The sequence below is a fragment of the Muscardinus avellanarius genome (genome assembly GCF_963383645.1).
Source record: "Muscardinus avellanarius genome assembly, chromosome: 15".
NCBI lineage: Eukaryota > Metazoa > Chordata > Mammalia > Rodentia > Gliridae > Muscardinus > Muscardinus avellanarius.
This window is the reverse complement of record NC_137801.1, coordinates 10,887,529-10,906,728: the sequence shown is the minus strand read 5'-3', so window position 1 is coordinate 10,906,728 and position 19,200 is coordinate 10,887,529. Positions and strand designations below refer to the sequence as shown.

Below are 19,200 nucleotides of genomic sequence, written 5' to 3'. Positions count from 1 at the left end.
CCAGCTCATGGCCTGTTTTTAGCCCATGAGCAACGAAGAGCTTTCATATTTCAAAGTTTTATGGAAAAACAAGACAATCGAAAGAAGACTATGCCACCGAAACTGCATGGTAAAGCCTGAAGTATTTACTGTGTGGCCCTTAATAGAAAACACTTGCCAGCTCCTGGTAATCTAACCTACGGGCAGTATAAAGCAAGTGCAGTCTTGGTCTTAGCAGTGTTACTAATAGCAGATTTCCTTTCTGTTTCTGTAGTGGGGGCTACGCCTCGCCTTGCCAACCAAGATGTCTTCCTTCCATTCCTCTTCTGGGAACTAGGGGTCCTGCAGCAGGCCTCAGTGTGGGTGCTCTGGGCCATATCCTTGGGTCTCTGTATGCCTAGGGATTCTCAAGCCTGGCGATGATGCCCAGTTCAAACCGCCCACTGGCCTCTGTCACCTACAGAATAAGGTTCAGGTCCCTTAGGCACCAGCATCCTGCGCTTTTCCAGTTGCAACCCCTTTTCTGCTTCATTTACCAGAGGCCCATTTGTCCTCTTCTCCTGCTGACCACCACTGCTTAGTTAATGCTTGCTTATCCTTCAACTTTGAGCTCAGATTCGTTATTTCCCCAGCCCTATTCTCACAGTATTTTGTTGCCCTTTTTCTTTTAGCTCTGCCACCACTGTATTTAATTGCTAGTCCACACTTCATATCTTCCACCAGACTGAGTTTCTCAAGAAATACTAGTATCTTTTTTTTTTGTTTTGTTTTGGGGGGTACTGGGGTTCCTGGAAGCCCTTCTACCTCTGGGCTACACTCCCAGAACTATTTTTACATTTTTATTTGGAAACAGGGCCTCCTAAGCCAGCGCGCGCGGCTGGCTTCGAACCTGCGCGATCCTCCTGTCTCTGCCTCCCAAGTGCGGGGATTACAAGCGTGCGCCACCAGGCCTGGCTGTATCTTGTTTATTTTTTTAAGTCCTAAGCAGCTGGCACAATACCTAGCACAGTGCAGAAAATGTAAGTTCACTGAGTAACCAACCATGCTTTCTCAAATATTCACCTTAGGGCAGAGATGTACTATTTTCTTGACTGTATACTAGGGTCAGGCCATAGTTTTTCTAAGCTCAGCACCATTGACATTTTGCCTGGATACTTATGTTTGGAGAGGCTGTCCAGTGTGTTGTAGAAGTTCGACAGCAGCCCTGGCATCTACCCACTAGATGCCGGCAGCACTCTCTCCACCCCTCATTTCTGACAGTCAGGATGAACCCAGATGTTGTCAAATGCCACGTGGGGAATAGAATTACTCATGGTTGGAAAGTACTGGTTTAGACAAGTACATGGTAAATTGTAGTACTACACAGTGAAAAAGGAGCATTAAAATTCCTTGAAAGTCTCTTTCCTGAGTTCCTGTGACATGTCTTACTCTGACCGCAGCCATTCTGGGGACTGAGTGTAGGGAGCATTTTCCTTGCTGGTTGAGGTAATGTGTTTCTTTTCCTTTCCTTCTCTGTGACTATTGGATATTACTGAAGAACCCTGGAGGATAATGTGTACAGCATCGCCCTTTCTCTGGCACAGCGGTACAGTGTCTCCCGTTGGGAAGTTTTTATGACCCATTTGGAGTTTCTGTTCACCGACAGTGGGTAAGTACACGTCCATGGGTGGGTTAGTTCACGCCTTTTTTTCCCAGCCTATTTGAGAAGAATCGCAGGGCATGGTGGCCCACGCTTGTAATCCCAGCATTTGGGAGGCTGAGACAAGAGGATCGCAGTTTGCAGCCAGCCTCAGCTACTTAGTGAGGCCCTTTGCAACTCAGTGAGACCTTGTTTCAAAATCAAGAATAAAAAGTAGGGCTGGGGGTGTAGCTTGGAGGTAGAATGCCCCTGGGTTCCATCCCAAGTACAGCAGAAAAAAAAAGACTCTTGAAGTTTTGAAGTACAATTTCAGTTTACCATCTTAGCTATAGTAGTATGAAATATCGGCAGAGCTTCCATGATTAAACTTGGTGGCTTTATAAGAAGGGGGGAAGGAGGGGATGCAGAGGATGTTGCTACACAGATGCTAACTTCCTGTCCCTTGCCATGTGATACCCTTGAAACTTTATGACTCTACTAGCAAGAAGGCCTTCTCTACATGTGGACCCTTTGAGAGTCCATATTTGTGAACCATATAAACCTTTTTTCTTTATAATGTAGTCCACCTCTGGGATTTTATTATAGTAATGCAAAATGAACTGTTACAAGCCGTGTTCTGGGAAAGGCTCCACAAGGCAGAAAGAAAAGACTTGAAGCAGACCTTCAGGTTCTTCCACAGGAATTGGTAGGCAACTGCTAGAAAAGGGACCAGCAAGATCACTGCAGCAGTGGGACGGGAAAAGACGCCATCTGACCCCAGGGAGCTATGGCCAGAGAGCTTACAAGACGGGGAGGGAGAGCCAAGTGGCCTAAGAGGAAGAAATGCGTACACTGTACATCTTTAAATTGTATCAGTCCCTGGAGTTTTAGCATCTCTGCTTTAAAGACTTCATGTTATCTGTGGTAAATGCTGCCCTGACTTTGCCACTTTTGAGGCCCAATATTATATTCAAATAATACTTTCGGATGATATGCATGTTGGCATTTAAAAAATCCTGGCATTTTATTAAATGTCTTTTCCTTTTCTTCGGATGTTACATAAAAGGATGTCATATCTGTACAAACAGGATGCTCCATTGGTCTCTGAATAGATTGTGAATTATCAGAGTGGAGCAGTGTGCACGGCTGTTCCTGGTATATCATTATACCTGATAGCAGCGTGATTATGCAGATGCACAGCAGTTACGAGCCAGGAAATCATTACCTCCTGGCATCATTACCTGTGAGTGGCAAAGCACTTGATACTGATGTAGCAAGTGCATTTGGTACTCTTCTTTCTTTACTTAAAAGAAGTCTACCTTACTATGTAATTTTTTTTAATGCTAGTGGGGATCGACCCAGGGCCACAGGTGCTCTACCACTGAACTCCGTCTCCAGTCCTTCTCTCAGTTTTATTTGGAGACAGTGTCTTACTTCGTTGTCTGTGCTGTCTTTGAACTTGTTTCTCCTGCTTCACCTTCTGGAGTATCTGGGACTACAGGCATGTACCACCGAACCTGGCCAACTACTTCATCAAACATGGTATACCCTGGTCATAGAAATCAGCCTTGCTCCTATGATAAAAATTACCCAGGATGCATTGGCTGACTCAGTGGCACTGGACCCTTAACAGGGTAGTCACAGAGAAGTAGTGATCTTTGCTGTAGGACTTAGTTTTACTGCTCGTTTAAGAAGCCGTTTCCCCCCACAGAGTTGACTCCCCTGCACTTGCTCATTGTCCTCCTCCTTGGTTAATGTTGGAGCTGTGATCTGCACCAGCAGCCTCAGCTCAGCCTGGTGAGATCAGATCCTGTGTATCTCACTCCTGACTGAAGCTCATTTTCCTCAACTCTAAGGAATAATAAAAATTAAGTGATTGAGCGGTAAAATATTTAACCTATTGATAATACATGGTGCATGGTCGGTACTTCAGGAATAGCAATTATTCCTGGGATTGCACTCCCCTCAGAAAGCGATGACTCTCACACACACCAGACTCGAGTGCTGATCTCTTTCTCCCTTTACTTTCCTCTCTTTTTCCTCCTTATTGATTGTAAACAGAGCGAGGGTTCTGCGTGGTCACGGGGCCTGGCGTCACTTTCGAGCAGGCAGTACTGGCTCTCAGCCTCTTGTGGTTCTCGCGGGCGCGTTCCCCCATGCACAGGGCAGGGTGCCGCTCACTGCTGCCTCAGCACCCATCTTCCCGGCAGCTCTAGACGTGGCGGTGGGTGCGCAGACAACAGCAGCTACTAGTGAACAGGCGGCCCAGTGGTGAGGCTGTGTGTTTTGGAGTCAGATCAAGTTTGAAGAGCCAAAGCTCCTTGCCAGAGCCACCAACAGTGTAGCCTTGGGTGTGTTTCTTAATCCTTTCAAGTTTCTGTTTTGTTTTTTAATTATAGGATCATTATCCTTACCTGGGGGATTGTGAAGATTAGAGAAAAACTGGAAAGTGTAGAACCTGGTGGCTCTTTGAAAACTATCATGGCTTTTCCTGTTACTACTGTTCTCATTAATTCTGCTGATTCCATGAGTGTCCTCAAGTTTTAGACACAGAATCACTTTGAAATGCCAGGGGATGTTTCTAGCTGATATGATAACGCCATATTTATTCACTAAATGTTGTTGGTGATATTGTTTAGTATCTTTGCATTACAAGCAGAGTTTTAGGTGCTGAACCAGACACAAACATCCCTTGTTCGTACAGAGCTTAGATCCTAATAGGGACCCTTCCCTCAGCTCTGCTTGCCCCAGCTCAAAAACAGCCAAAGGGTCCGTCACAGGTTGTAGTAAAAGCAGCTCCCTACACAGGAAATGCACAGGAGCAGGAAGGGAAAACCTTTCTCTTGGACATAAGGAGAAAGAGCTTAACATTAAGGAACGGGGAGGGCCTCCATCCCAGCCTGAGAGCATAGAGCAGCAAAGACCTGGATGGTTTGGGAACCAAAGGAAGGCCACTGGCTGGAGCACGGCAGGCAGGAATGTGCCCGTGGACACTTGCCAAGACTTTTTCCTTCTTATTTAAGTAGCAGCTCTGAAGGCCACCGGTGCTGCTCATTAATTGCACTCTGATCTGTTTTCAACCACTCCTGTGATTACCCGGGTACTTTTGCTTGGGTGGTAGAGGCCATGATGCCATCTTTGGCCCCTTTACTATTGCGTCCTTTAGATGCACGGGAAGGGTCCCTGTTTCTTGGGATTCTAGTGTCTGCTGTACTGTTCTTCATAATCAGTTTCATATTCTGTGAAAGGATTATTTTCATCTCAGATCAGGGACGGGCAAGGAAAAAACATACCTGTAAGGAGATGAATAAACTCTAACACACCTGCCTTCTTTTGAATTGAAATTGAAGACAGGCTTTATGCCTGCAGCCTGCGATCGCTCGGACAGTGATGTTCACATCCATGTTGCCACAATGAAAAGAAATCTAAATTCTGGCCTTCACTTTTAGTCCCTTGCTTGAAGAGCCTTGTGCACTCAAAGTTAGTGGCAGGGAGTTAGTGCATGAGGAGGTAAAGAGTTAACCCCGCATTGGTCTCCTAGGACGTAAGGTAGCTTAGCTATGTCATAACATTGAAAATTTAAGCAAATAAAAATACAGGACCAGGAAAAACACATTTATAAGAGTAGAAATATTAAATCTTATATCTATGCAGGGCATGGATCATACGGATGTGTTAAAATTGACCTATACATTTTGTCTTGATTTTTCTTTTGAATGAAGAGGAAAAGAGAATTTGACCAGAACTGTGATTTGGCATTGGACATAAAAAGAAACCTGCCAGTCCTAAAACAAAGGAAACTTTAGTTATTATCATTACCAAAATGGAAGCAAATCCTTCCTATATCTGCAAGTTTTGTTTTCATCTTGAGGTCCTTGAGGCCACTTACCCCAAATCGTTGAAAGCTCCCGACTTACATAGTACATAAGCAAGAAGATGCCAAGGCCCTGAACCCTGCAAGTCCGCCTCAAGCTCTGGCTTTGTGCCCCACCCCCGCCCCGGGGTGTTCTTAATAAACATGTTTTATCCCTCTGAGTCAGTTTCCTCTTCTGCAGAATGATGATTCTCATCTCATTTGCAGGATTGAATATGAGATTTAAAAGATTTATATAAAATACATTATATGTAGTGGGTGCTCAAGAGGGAGGAGGAGGAGGAGGAGGAGGAAGAGGAGGAAAGTAGCTATTACTGTTGGTTTGGCAAACAGTCTGGATTTACTGAACTTATCTGCAATCACCATTGTGTGTCTGCCTTGTGCACACTCGTTTTCAGTCAGTATGGATAGCAGCTATTGCTCTGTGGGGAATTACACAAGACGACAGAACGCTTAGCGTTCGATGAGTGCTCAGTAGTGATGCCTACTATATTTCTGGGTTAAGGTATTCCTTAGGATACTTTTGCTGGAGATAAGATGATAAGAGGAAGGATCAACCAGTTGGAATCGACATTTTATGCAAAATTAAAAAGGTGCAAGGGGACAGGGTTGTCCTCGAGTGGGATAAAACTCGTTCCTGTGGTCTTTGGTCCCACCACTCTCTTCACAGCATAAAGCAGTCTATAAAGGAGCCCATGCCTAGTCACTGACAGGAAGTAGACTCTGGAGTCATCACTGGCCCTTCCGTCAGCTGTCCAGGCGATCTTGAGAGTTGAGTTCAATTTCCTGGCACCCACATGTGCTCTGAGTTGTGAGCATCTTCATGGGTCCCTTCCCCTGCAAGAGTGGCTGCCATTGAGAGGGCAGACCCATGTTATGTCACAGTAACGAGTGGCGAAGTCGCCCGTCACCCCTGAAGGTCGATCATTTGGAGTCATAGGTCTTCGTGCTTTGGGGAATCTTACGGGGAAATGTCTAAAAGTCGCTGTATCCTAGCTGTTCCCAACATAAAACTGCCAACCGGATGTGGTGACGCATACCTTATTCCCAATACTTGGGAGGCTGAGATAGGAGGTAGAATTTCTGTAACCTAGCAAGACACTGTTTCAAAACAAAAATAAAAGATGCAAAAAAAAAAAATGGGGCTGGGATGTAGGTGGAGCTCAGAGGCAGAATGTCCCTGGGTTCAATCCTCATTACTGCAAAAAGAACTTAATAAATAAATAAATAAATAAATAAATAAATAAAATTTCAGATGAAAGCGCCAGCTTCTTTGCTTTATTGAACAAAAGCAAAAAGCTGAACTTGAAAGACCCACCTCTTACTACTAGTAAGTGGTTTTTGTCTGAGCTTTGGCTTCCTTCAGAGCAAAGAGGGAGCAAGGTCTTCTGCAGTTACTTGAGGATTGAACAAGGCAAAGGTATGGGCGGGTTATCTGAGAATTTCACCTCCACCCTGTCCCCATGAGCTGTGCTCCCTCTTTTGCCTTTTCCAGCAGCCCTGACCCCTCCCATGCCTTTCTTCCCCCTTCTCTCCTCCTTACTCTCTCATTCCGAGCTCCTTTAAGTCAGCTAATGGAATAGTATTATCCCCCAATCTCAGACTGAGTCAAGAAAAATGTATTTAAATAGATTTGTTTTCTTATACAAATATAAGTCCCTTTAATACATGCTGCTTTTGCATCTCATTTGCGGGTGATTGACACCTTGGAACCGTTACAGAACACCTTAATCATGGGATTAGTACTAATAATTTATTCCTTGTGCATTGAGTACAACTAATGCTAGCTTCTTCCTGCCGTTAATCTCTGAGCGCTAAACATGCACTGTATATATAAGCTGCTTTGTAGCTAAACTTGGTTCAGGAAAATAAAAGCACTTAAATTGTTTTTAAGGGTAATCATTAATGTGATTAATAAAAAGTCCGCAGTGGTTTCACAGTATTTCTTTCTACTCTTTTGAATGTGGATTCTTTGGAATTGTTTTCTAAGCAAAGATTTCATTTCTTGTTCCAAAGGGAAGATAACGGCTTCTTTCCATGGACACTATTAAAATGAGTTATTGATTACTAGCATCTATGAACGATCTTAGCACATTGTAATTTACTGAGAAGGGAGGTTTGGGTATTTATCACGTGTCAGTAAAGATATTCTAGTATCTGTCTTGACAAGATAATTAGGTAAAATTGCACACAAGGCAAGCTGAATCGTAGGCACAGAAGAATAAGTGGGTGGGCAAAGGAAAAAGTAATGTTGACTGAGAGAGACTCGGCTCAGATAAGCTGTTATGATTCAGTCATTGTCATCTGGGGCCCGAGTCCGCCTGAGCGCTGGGCATCAGGGCGTCGGGAGGGAGGGGTGTCCGGACGGCCCTGGCAGGTGACGGCTGCTGTGCTTTCTGTGCTGCTTCCAAGGGGGTGTTAATGTACATGCCTGATCTTCAGGGATCAGTGGCTGCTGTGGGACGGATGAGCACACACACACACACACACACACACACACACACACACACACACACACACACACACTTTGAGTCCACACAGATCTGGGTGCTTGGACGTGGGCGAGTCACTCAGCCTATCTGCCTGGCACTTTCTTGTCTGTTAGTTGGTAACTACCCAGCTTTAACTCGCAAGCTTAGTAATGCACATGGTAAATTTTGTCTGTTTCCCATTGTCTATTCTGCACCTTGTTTTGCCTGTAAATCTTTATCAATATGAATCATCTTGAGAGGGTTATCACCTCACTACATTGAATTCAGACCTCAGTTGGCAAATTATGGAGGAATATCAGAGAGTCTGTCTCGTTTCCTTCAGCACTCTGCACTGTGCTTTTCAGAGAACACATCGCGTACTTGAGCAGTGAGAGTATCAAAGGCGTTTCCTAGCCGCCCGCGTTCTCACTCACTTTTCCTTGCACAGGCCTGTGCCTTTTTTTTTTTGCCTTGACACTTTCTTTCACATCACCTCTGCTTCATTCCTTTCCACAGTGCCAAAGCCGGGCGCTTCTTCCATGACGCCTTCTGTTATCATTGATTTTTACATCTCTGCAGTCAGAGCTTTCAGTGATCTTACTGCTAATTGGAATACAATTTTATTTCCTTTGTCAGCCCCTACCATTGTTTTGCATTGTGGGTTAACTCTAAGTACTTATAACCCAACTAGATTTTCAAACCTGAATAGGTTCCGTGCCATAAATCTTTATACCCTTCCCAGAGCACAGTGCTTTGTATGTATACAAATTTAGTACACCTATATTTCCATCAACGTGGTATTTATATGACACGTGAACACCAAGTTGAATACTTCCAAGGCATTGAATGTATTGACATCGAGTCCTTTCTTTGTTTCACGTACTACACCTTGGTATTGAGAAACTAAAAATAAAGATGTGATATGACTTATGCCATCAAATAATACCTAGTCTGGTGAGGGAGACAGACCGGGTAATCAATAGGTAAGAGTTATGAGAATGTTATGAGTACCAGAACAGAAGAATATTTAGCACGTACCAGTAGCACAGAAGAGGCAGTCAGGAAGATATTTGTAGATTGGGGTCATGTTTATAGTTAGGGATGTTTTTGCAAATGTGTGAACTATGTCTTAATGGGGGAAAGAAAGCTTTCTCTTGAAGTGGAAGTTAAAAAGAACATTTAAAAAAACATTACTTGATATTTTAACTTTATAGATTGTCCCTTTTATCCCAAGCATTATTATACTCATAAAAGTTTTAAAGTACAATTTATATTAATGTTATCCACAGAAGCCAAACACATATGCCTTTTGGCACTTTCTAAAAATGGTAATTCCAATAAACAGTATATCATATTTCAGAGACATTGCTTTAAATGATATAAAATCTAACTATGCTGCCATAGGTCTCACTTGCTGCCCCCAGATACTTTCTCTGCTGCTTCTGGGATCCCTGGAAACTGGGCTTTTCAATTAGTGTGGAAGGCTGCCTGAAGGACCCTTAAAATTGGAGAGGGAAACGCATCTTATCCAGGGGACGGCGATTGCTCTAGACCTGAGCCCTCTGTCCAGGGAGAAACACAGGCCACAGTTAACTCCTCTTTCCCTCCTCCAAAGTACAGACAAAGCAATCAAACAAAAAGCCTTTAAATAGTCCCCCAGTAAATCATTCTTTTATTATATTGCAAAGACATTTTACTTAGTATGAAAATATTAAGATAGGCCTTTTATTCATGTGGCAATGCTATAGGTAACCCAAATGAAGTACAATTATCTTTTCCTGTTTTATTTGAACATAGTCTAAAATGGGATCTATTGAGTACCATTTCAAGATATAAAGCATATGCCTTAAAGTTTGAGCCTTTTCTTCCCTCTCCCTGTTTCCTGAATTTCTGAAATAATGTTTACAGCATTTCTGTTCAGATGGTACAGATTTAAAATTTTTCTTGTGCCACCAACAAATGAGTGATAGTGGAAGCTGACGGGTCTCATTCTATTTCCTGGCTGTAGAGCTTTGGGCAGCTCTTCCAGCTGCAGAGCTGCCTCCATCACAGGGCTGCTGTAGACCTGAGATCACATGAAAACTGTGCAGTTCAGCCTCTTATGTATTTGTTTTGACATACGATGCCCGTGTCCTGGTGTCTTAATGTCATTAATTAGGCAGGAAGAAGGAACGGAACGGATAAGTAGACTTTCTTCCTGGGTTTTTAAAAAAAATCACACTGTTTCACAAATGGACCAAGTCTTAACATAGTAACATAGTGTTTTTGGCTCTTTATTTCAGTCTGTCCACAGAAGAAATTGAAAAGCGGGCCCAGACCCTTCATCTCTTCGAGACGCTGAAGGCTGATCCTGAAGCCTTTTACAAGCGCATGGCCAAGTATATTTATCCCACCATTGGCGGCCTTGATCACGAAAGGCTGCTGTATTATTTCACTCTCCTGGAAAACTGTGGGTGTGCAGATGCTGGGACGCAGGCCGTCAAGCCCGAAACCCACGTGCGGCTGCTGAAGAAGTTGAAAGTAGTGGCATCCGGTGAGATGCAGGTCTCCCTGTTCACCCTCATGCTTTAAGTTGAATATCTAGGGATTAGTTTTCTGTGCGCAGTCAGCTTCGTGTACTGTGGTTGGCATAGGTCTGAAATGACACTGAAGGTAATTGACTTGTTACCGTTTTTCTAATTTCTTCAATTACAGTTGAGGTAATTAAATAACAGGAAAAGTAAGAACCCTATTGCTCCAGAGTTTTTTCTCCTACTTCCCATTGGTCGTTTTCTAGGCGTATAAAGCTGAGACATTTAACATTATCCAATTTGAAAGAGTTTCACTTTTTTGGAGCCTGTCTATTTAAGATATGCATAGGACACTGAAAAGAAGAGCCTTAGCATCTTTGATAAGTTGTGTAAGTCTTTAAAATGGTGTCCTTATGCTCAGAACTAAGAAATTAAACACTTTAATACCTCTTAAATCTGTGTGATGCGTTATTATGTATATGGCACTTTCAAGTGTATATTCATTATAGTTGTGATAGTATAGTTCAGTTTCTCAATTGTTTGCTGAGTGGTAAGGAGTAAGAGTCAGTTCTTGCCTTCAGGTAGCTGATGAGGGACAGACGAGATAAGTAACAGAAGAATATAAACCTGTTTGGTGAAATCATTGATAGAGGAAAACATGGGTGCTGTGGAGAGGGAAGAAGCCAGGAGATGTGCCTTTCCGGGTGGATGTTGAGGCGCCGAGGCACGTGGAAGAGAGCGGCCTGTCGGGCTGCACAGCTCGTTAGGGTTCAGCCTGGGACTAGAACCCATAGCTTTGAGCTTCTAAATGAAAACCTAACCTGTCTCGTAGAAATTAGTAGATATTTTTATTTGCCCATAGAGAGGGCTGTGTGCGTGTATGTTTACATTAGAATAAACCACTTTCCTACGTTGTTTTTTCTTTTCTTCTCCATCCAGTGGGGGTGGGTGTGCATATGTGTTTGTGTGTTTACATTTATGTGTGTTCACATTATATGAATCACTGTTCTACTTTCTTTTCTTTCCTTCTCCATAGGTCTTAATTACAGAAAGTTGATGGATGAAAACATGAGCCCTCTTGACGCACTGGAGCCAGTTCTTTCAAGTCAGAATATCTTATCTATTTCCAAACTTGCTCCCAAAATCCCTGAAACGGATGGACGGATGCTCTCCCCTAGCAGCCTGTACACCGTCTGGTTGCAGAAGCTGTTCTGGACCGGAGACCCCCACCTCATCAAGCAAGTCCCAGAGTCCTCCCCGGAGTGGCTCCACGCCTATGATGTCTGCGTGAAGTACTTTGATCGTCTCCACCCGGGCGACCTCATCACGGTGGTGGATGCGATTACATTTTCTCCAAAAGCCGTGACCAAGGTAACTATCAAAGGTTGTTAAAGTAGACTAGGTGATTTAGAAGAGATGGAAATGGCTCTTACATTCTAGAGATATGTTTTTGTTTCCTTGAGTGGAAAATAATTACATGTTTGACTTTTTTTCTTGTTTTTAAACATGAGGTTTTAATTGGGCACTCATTTTTCTCTGTCGCATATGGAAAAATAGTGAAAATCAAGTATGTCTGCTCTAACTTATATGTACATCTTGTACATGTTGTAGTTCTTAGGTTACTTTATAATAAATACCTCAGCCTATTCTTTCCAGTTGCCAAGGATAGAGAGGCTGTGTTACTCAGCCCAGATTACCTTTATTCAGAACTCAAGCCGAAAAGCTGGCTGTGGTTAAATTGACCCCTTAAAAAATTTCACATGGATGTCACACAGTATATGACTTGGTGATAAAATTATCCATGGGAGTGCATGTCGCATTTTCCAATTTTGCATGCTCGGGTCTGAGCCCTTTCAGTAGACCCACGTTCAGTCCCTCAGCAATATGTGGTTTCGTTCAGCTGATGGGGAACTGTCTCCGCCCCTCCTTGCCCTCTCACTCAGATACCACTGCTGAGCCAGAGTTACTTTGTCCCCGCTTAGACCCAGGGCAACATTCTCTCTCTTGGAAAACTCCGCAGCCTCTAGTCTCAACTGCAGAAGCCTGTTGCCTTTGGAACTCTGTTTTGCTTTATTTTCTCTCCTCTTGCCTACAAGGCTGCTGTCTTCTCTTTCTCCTAAATCAGCAAATCTGCCCAGTTTCTTATCCCAAATGCTTTGGGTATCATTAATATTACCCTGGAAATAGGATATTTGCAGAGAATTGCAAACTGTTTATTTGAAGGCTGGCACAGATACTGGTTCAAACATGTGTGGAGGATGCTGTTTTATGCAGCTCACTAGAATTCGTAGTTGTGAACTAACAAAAGCTTCTTTATTTTTTAATTATTGCAATCCAGGTAATTTGATTAACAAGTTGGTTTTAAATTTTATAACCATTTTATAAAAATGGAGATAGTCTTTGTTTTTAAGGAAGAAAATAGGATGGTTTTAAAGGAAGATAGCATGGTACATTTGAGAAAAAGCTCAGGTTTGGCGTCATCTAGACCTGTCTTTGAGCCCTCGGCCTGTATCATCCTCCGAAGGTTGCAATGTCAGGAAGCTCTTTAAACTTCTATAGTCAAAGGCTGGGGCTGAGCCAGGCATGGTGGTGCACGCTTGTAATCCCAGCATTTGGGAGGCTGAGACAGGAGGATCGAGGTTCGTGGACAGCCTCAGCTACTTAGTGAGGCCCTCTGCAACTCAGTGAGACCCTGTTTCAAAATAAAGAATAAAAAATAGGGCAGGGGGTGTAGCTCGGAGGTCAAATGCCCCTGGATTCCATCGGGGTGTAGCTCGGAGGTCAAATGCCCCTGGGTTCCATCCCCAGACCCGCAAAAACAAAAAAAAAACAAAAACAAAAACAAAAAACACAAAGGCTGGGGCTGACTAATCTGTGAGTGGCATAATACTACTCTGAATTTTTTTTTATGCAAAGTTAAATTGGCAATAAGGAGGCAGAATCTGAACTCAAGGACACCTTCTCCACAGCCTGTACTCCCAGGACAGGACTGTGGTACCTTCAGGAATCAGCTGGAGCCAAAGGGACCTGGAGCCAGTCCAGAGACCCAGATCGAGCAGCGATCAGAGAACCCTGTTTCAGACTCGGGAGCAGCTCTCCTTGGTCCAAAGCAAGGCTGGGTCTGAACGAGAGAGGGCAGACAGGAGCCTGATTATATGTGGGCTGTGACTAGTCCATGTGTCGAATTTGAAATCCAAGAAAATGGCCCTGGAACTGGGTTCCCGACACTGGCTAGAGATCAGCTGAGAAGATGGAGGAGCCTTCCTTTTAAGGCAGTCTCTCAGCCCACTCTCGGGCTGAGGAGCCTTCAAATGTTTTATGTGAGGGCAGCATAAGGAATGGTCAGCCAAGGCCATATGCTAATTGTGAGCGTTTATATGGATGTCTGTGTCTAAAGAGACACATTTGGACCTTCTAACAGCAGTTATTTATTCATGATTCAACTTGAGACGGGGATATAAAGTTCACTATATTTTTAAAATCGGATGATTTTTAATTATAACTTATTCTCATCACTAAAATTAATCTTAATCTAATACTTTCAAGATGTCCGTCAGCCATCTGAAAATATATTGCATATATGCCCGTGTGTACATTTTTCTGATGGAAGGATGCCTGGCTGACATAATGACGCAGTTATAAATTAGTGCCTTGATTTCTCTTAGCTCAGATACTGCATTCTGAGCATCAACGTTCTTTATTGTTGACTATTTTCAAGAGCTATTTTTTAAGCAAATCAGATAAGTTATAGCAAGGTGAGACAACTACATCTAAAATTAATTTTATATCATTGGTCTAGCCACAATATTTTCCCTCATTTTATTAATTGGTAATCCTTTAATTTTCTGATCAGAGAGGAAAGCCTAAAGTTTAGACAAACCGCATGTTTAAACCACACAACGCTGCCCTGTATAGAGAGGGAAAGAATATAAAAATCAAAATGAAACAGCACACATGTCAGAGGACACATTTGGAAGAGGAAATGCAGCTGGAAGTGTCCAAATTTGCAATACACCAGATGTTCTCACAGATTGTACATGATGTTAAAAATGTAAAATATGTGTGTACTATCCATACACAGTGTGCGGTTTTCAAATGTGTACCCACATTTAACTCCGAACCAAATTTTAGAAAGAGCTAGTAAGCGTATTCTGCAGTGGGTAACAAAAACAGCGAGCAATTGTCAGCTATCAGAATTCGGAGAGGACCATCCCAACGCCCGAATTTCACTCCCAGTGCATGGTAAATCTGTCTAAGAAGGCTTTTTGCGCTCACGGTAACAGTCATGTGCTTAACATAGGCATCTGCTGCATTTGTAGAGATTTGGGGGGGAATATTCAAAGAGTGGTATTATGTCAGGTAGACAGAGACTAAATTTGCACGACATTTAAGGTGATAAAAATGCAGAAGGAGAAAGGACATAAATGTTTAAGGTGTATTTTCTGCAAATCAAATTGTTTTATTTGGTTAAATCAGAGGAAAGTTGTTTTCCTGTTGCTTGTCCAATCCAGCAGTTAGAACCATCTTCCCAGAGGGCTGGAGAGCAAGTGAGTGGGTGGTTTAGACATCCGGGGACATGGAAGAGAAGATGGAAGCCAGGCCAGACGAGTGTTTGCTTGTTTCAGGCAGGAGGTGGTCAGGTGAGGGGAGCGCATGAGTAATCTCAGCGTTGGCCACTTCCCACTCGTGTTCAGGCGCCAATCCAGCTACAGCCCTGGGCATGAGCATGACCCCCATCACTTAGGCAGTGCCATCATGAAGTTCTCTGGGATCCTTCTGTACAAAACCTCAAGGGATCATCTAAAAAGGTCTTCTGCTGTTTCCCCCAGTGCTTCCCAACCTGAAACCAGGTGGACCATTCCTACCCCCTCACCAGCCCACCCTCCCTGTGCTCTCTGGTCCAGGTCCTACCTCACCGGGCTCCCTGTGGTTGTAAACTGCAGTATCTGATGGAAACATACCACTGTCTCCTTTGAGTTGGAGCGTAAAAATTACTGAAAAGTTCTCATCTAGTTGATCTTCTGATCTGGGGACATCTGTGCCTTTGATAATTAAGCTACTCCCTCCCTTTCCCACTCCGCATTTCCTTCCCTGGGAAGGAAGCATGTCCTCCTGTCTGCCTGTCTGTCTCTCATGCCCTTTTACCTCCTTACACTACACTACTCACTTTTTGGCTCCGCCTCTGAAGCTATAGAAACAGCACACGGGTATCTCTGTGTTATACTACAATTGTTTAAACTCTTGAAATAAGCAACTGTTTCCTCCTTTATCCTATTACCCAGATTATTGGTGTAAACAACCTGGGGGAGTAAATTTATCTTAGAAGCCCGGTGTGGTGGCACATGCTTGTAATCCCCGCGCTTGGGAGGTGGAGACAGGAGGATTGCGCAGGTTTGAAGCCAGCCGCGCTGGCTTAGGAGACCCACTTTCCAAATAAAAAATATATATAAAAAAAATAGGTCTGGGAATGTAGCCCAGAGAAGGGTTTCCAGGAACCCCAGTAGAGAGAGAGAGAGAGAGAGAGAGAGAGAGAGAGAGAGAGAGAGAGAAAAGAAGAAGAAGAAGAAGAAGAAGAAGAAGAAGAAGAAGAAGAAGAAGAAGAAGAAGAAGAAGAAGAAGAAGAAAGAAAGGAGAGAGGAGAGAGAAGAAGAAGGAGGAGGAGGAGGAGGAGGAGGAGGAGGAGTGATTTATCTTAGAAACCATGATTTGACCTAAAAGTAAAGTCTTGACCTAAATGCTGCATTTTAGCTGTGACCTCAGGCTGTCTTCAAGTCTAATACTATCTTTTAACAAAGGGTAGCAGCATGTCTTTAACCAAAATATTTCATCAGTGTCTAAGACCCTATCTAAAAATGTTTAGGTAAAGTATGTTACCCAGTTGCTTAGGACAGTACATGACTTTGTTGGGGAGGGTAGTACGTACTGAGGATTGAACCCAGGGTCTCCCATATGCTAGCAAGCACTCTACCATTAGGCTACACACGTAGACCTTTTAAATTTTTAATTTGAAATATGGTCAGCCTTACTAAGTTGCCCAGGGTCACTTCTGGCTTGTGATCCTACTGCTTCAGCCTCCTGAGTAGCTGGGAGCCGCACATTCAGTTTGTTAGATGACTTTTTAGTGCACTGTTAGCTGCTGTTGGAGACATCCCGCTGTAGAAAATGTGTGGTCCCTTCCAGCCAGAATTCCTGTTTTGTTGCACTGTTTTCTGGGAAACCTGCAGCTCAGTAATTTCTTTTCATTTGTCAGTTCTCCAAGTTGGTTTTTACTTTATTTTTTGCAGTTGGCCCTTCAGGTGAGCAATACATTCACCCTAACTATTCAGTTACTGTCTTCCTTGACATTAGTTAGCTGTTTTTGAAGAGGCTTTTTAAAAAATTTTTATTTTATTTTATTTTTTATTGGTGCATTATATTCATACAACTTATTGGGGTAAAAAACTTGTGTGTACAAACATGTACTCATCGCTGATTTAACCCCTACCCAAATCCCACCCCATTCCCTCCCTGTCCCTCCCTCCCTTGCTTGGCTTAGTGATTGACTTCTTTGCTAATAAGGCTGGGAAGTCCAAAAGCATGGTGCAGACATCTGCTTGGCATTGGATGAGGGCGCCTTGCTGTGCCACAGCAAGGCAGAAGGTGGCACATGGGAGATGGAGCCACAGCTGGGACTTCCTGAGGGCAACCATGGTGCCTTTTATCTCGAATTTTCTATTTCATAGCACAGTACAAGTAGGTACTCCTTAAGTAGTTGTTTAAATAATTAGTTATTACAGATTATTAGCTCTCAAAATATGATCTTAGGCTGGCTTAACCAAATTGAGGACCTCATGGAGCTTTTGTTATATCTATTGATATTTATTGTTTTAGAAATGAAAAGCAAAGTCTTAACATAGCTATCGATTTAAAACTACCAATAATAGACCCTTTGTAGGTTGACATGAATGGCATATTGTAATGAAAAAAGATCAAATCAGGAAAATAACTGTAGAAATAATAGAGGTGCTTCGAAAAGAACTCAGAGCCAAAAAGAGATAAAGGATGCAATTAATGAAGTAAAGGCCTCAATTCAAAGCACAAACAACCGATTAGACCACATGGGGAACAGAATCTCGCTCTTAGAAGATGAGCAATCCAAAAATGAATGCATAGTTTCTAATCTAGAAAAAAATATCCAACAGCAGGAATCTGACATTGAAGAAATATGGGCCCATCTTAAGAGAGCTAACCTAAGAATAATTGGAATAGAGGAGGGAAAAGAAAGTGATACCAAAGGGATCAACAATCTCTTCAAGGAAGTAATAGCAGAAAATTTTCCAAATATAGAGCAAGAGGTTGATACACAGATCCAGGAAACTTATAGAACTCCCTTTAGACAGGATCGGAGAAGAGGATCCCCACGCCATATAATTGTCAAAATGACCAATGTGGAAGCCAAGCAGAGAATCTTAAAGGCAACAAAAACAAAGGGCCAAGTGACATTCAGAGGCAAACCAATTAGAATCACTCCAGACTTCCCAAACCAAGTCATGAGAGCCAGAAGGGCTTGGAGTAACATATTCCAAACTCTGAAAGAAAAAAACTTCCAGCCAAAAATTTCCTACCCAGCAAAACTTTCTATCAAATTAGATGGAGAAATAAGAAGCTTCCATGACAAACAGAAACTGAAGGAATTTATGTCTTCAAAATCAGCGCTAGAGAAAATACTCAAAGAGATTAACTACAAAGAAGAAATAGGTAACACTCACCAGAACCAGAGAAACAAGAGTTTCCATCCAACAGACAACTAAGATTGGTTATCTGTGGAGATTCATTATTTATGTTAGTCTTTTACCTATCTCTAAGTTGTATTGTTTGCCTTTATTGTTGTTAATTTTTAGGATTTCTAGTTGGAATATTAATATACCTTCAGATATAGCATTTGGAAATATTTTATCCAATTCTATTAGTAACTTTTAACTCTGTTTACATTGTCTTTGGATATACAATATTTTCTTTTATTTTTTAGGGAGTTTGTATATTCTTCTGTTGCCTGTGCCATTGAAATCATATCCAAGAAATCACTGCCAATTTCAATGTTGTGAGGTTTTATGACCCAGATTTTCTCCTAAAAGTTTATAGTCTTCAGATTTATATTTAGGTCTTTTATCTATTTTGAGTTAATACTTGTATATGGGATTAGGTAAAGGTCCAATTTTATTCTTTTCCATGTAATTATTATTTTTCAACAATATTTAGTTAAAAGATTATTATTTCCACCACCAAATGTTCGTGGAAACCTTGTCAAAAATAACTTGACAATATAGGGAAGAATTTAGCTCTAGGCTTGTATTTAACTCCAATGGTCTATATATCTGCCTTTAGAACAGTACTACACTGTTTCAATTATTGTAGCTTTATATGGTTTGAAATCAGAAAATATATATCTGCTAGCTTTGTTCTTTTTCAAGATCGTTTTGGGTATCTAGAATTCATATTCCATATTAGGATAGATTTTTTTCTGAAAAATAAATATATAAATATATGATAGTTTCACCTAAAAAAACAGAAAAAAATATGCTCTAGTAAGAAAGAAAGCAAAAAGAAATATTGAAATGCTATCTTTAAATCATCAAACACTTGGTATCAGACAAATGAAACTGTTATGTGAGATTATCATTTTTAATTTTGGATAAATTGCTATAATACTAGATGTCAACCACTAAGCCAAGCATGGGAAGGAGGGATGGGGAGAGAATGGGGTGGGGA

At 42.2% G+C, this 19,200-nt stretch overlaps 1 protein-coding gene across 1 annotated transcript in view; it reads left to right on the top strand.

The window, feature by feature from the left end:
• Nucleotides 1–19,200, top strand: part of NBAS (NBAS subunit of NRZ tethering complex) — a gene marked incomplete at both ends in the record, with an annotated part of 312,243 nt that overhangs the window by 190,096 nt on the left and 102,947 nt on the right. The window contains 3 exons of the mRNA XM_080711473.1: nucleotides 1,517–1,627; nucleotides 10,225–10,475; nucleotides 11,489–11,823. Coding sequence (XP_080567599.1) covers nucleotides 1,517–1,627; nucleotides 10,225–10,475; nucleotides 11,489–11,823 — 697 coding nt within the window. The remainder of the gene's footprint in view (nucleotides 1–1,516; nucleotides 1,628–10,224; nucleotides 10,476–11,488; nucleotides 11,824–19,200) is intronic.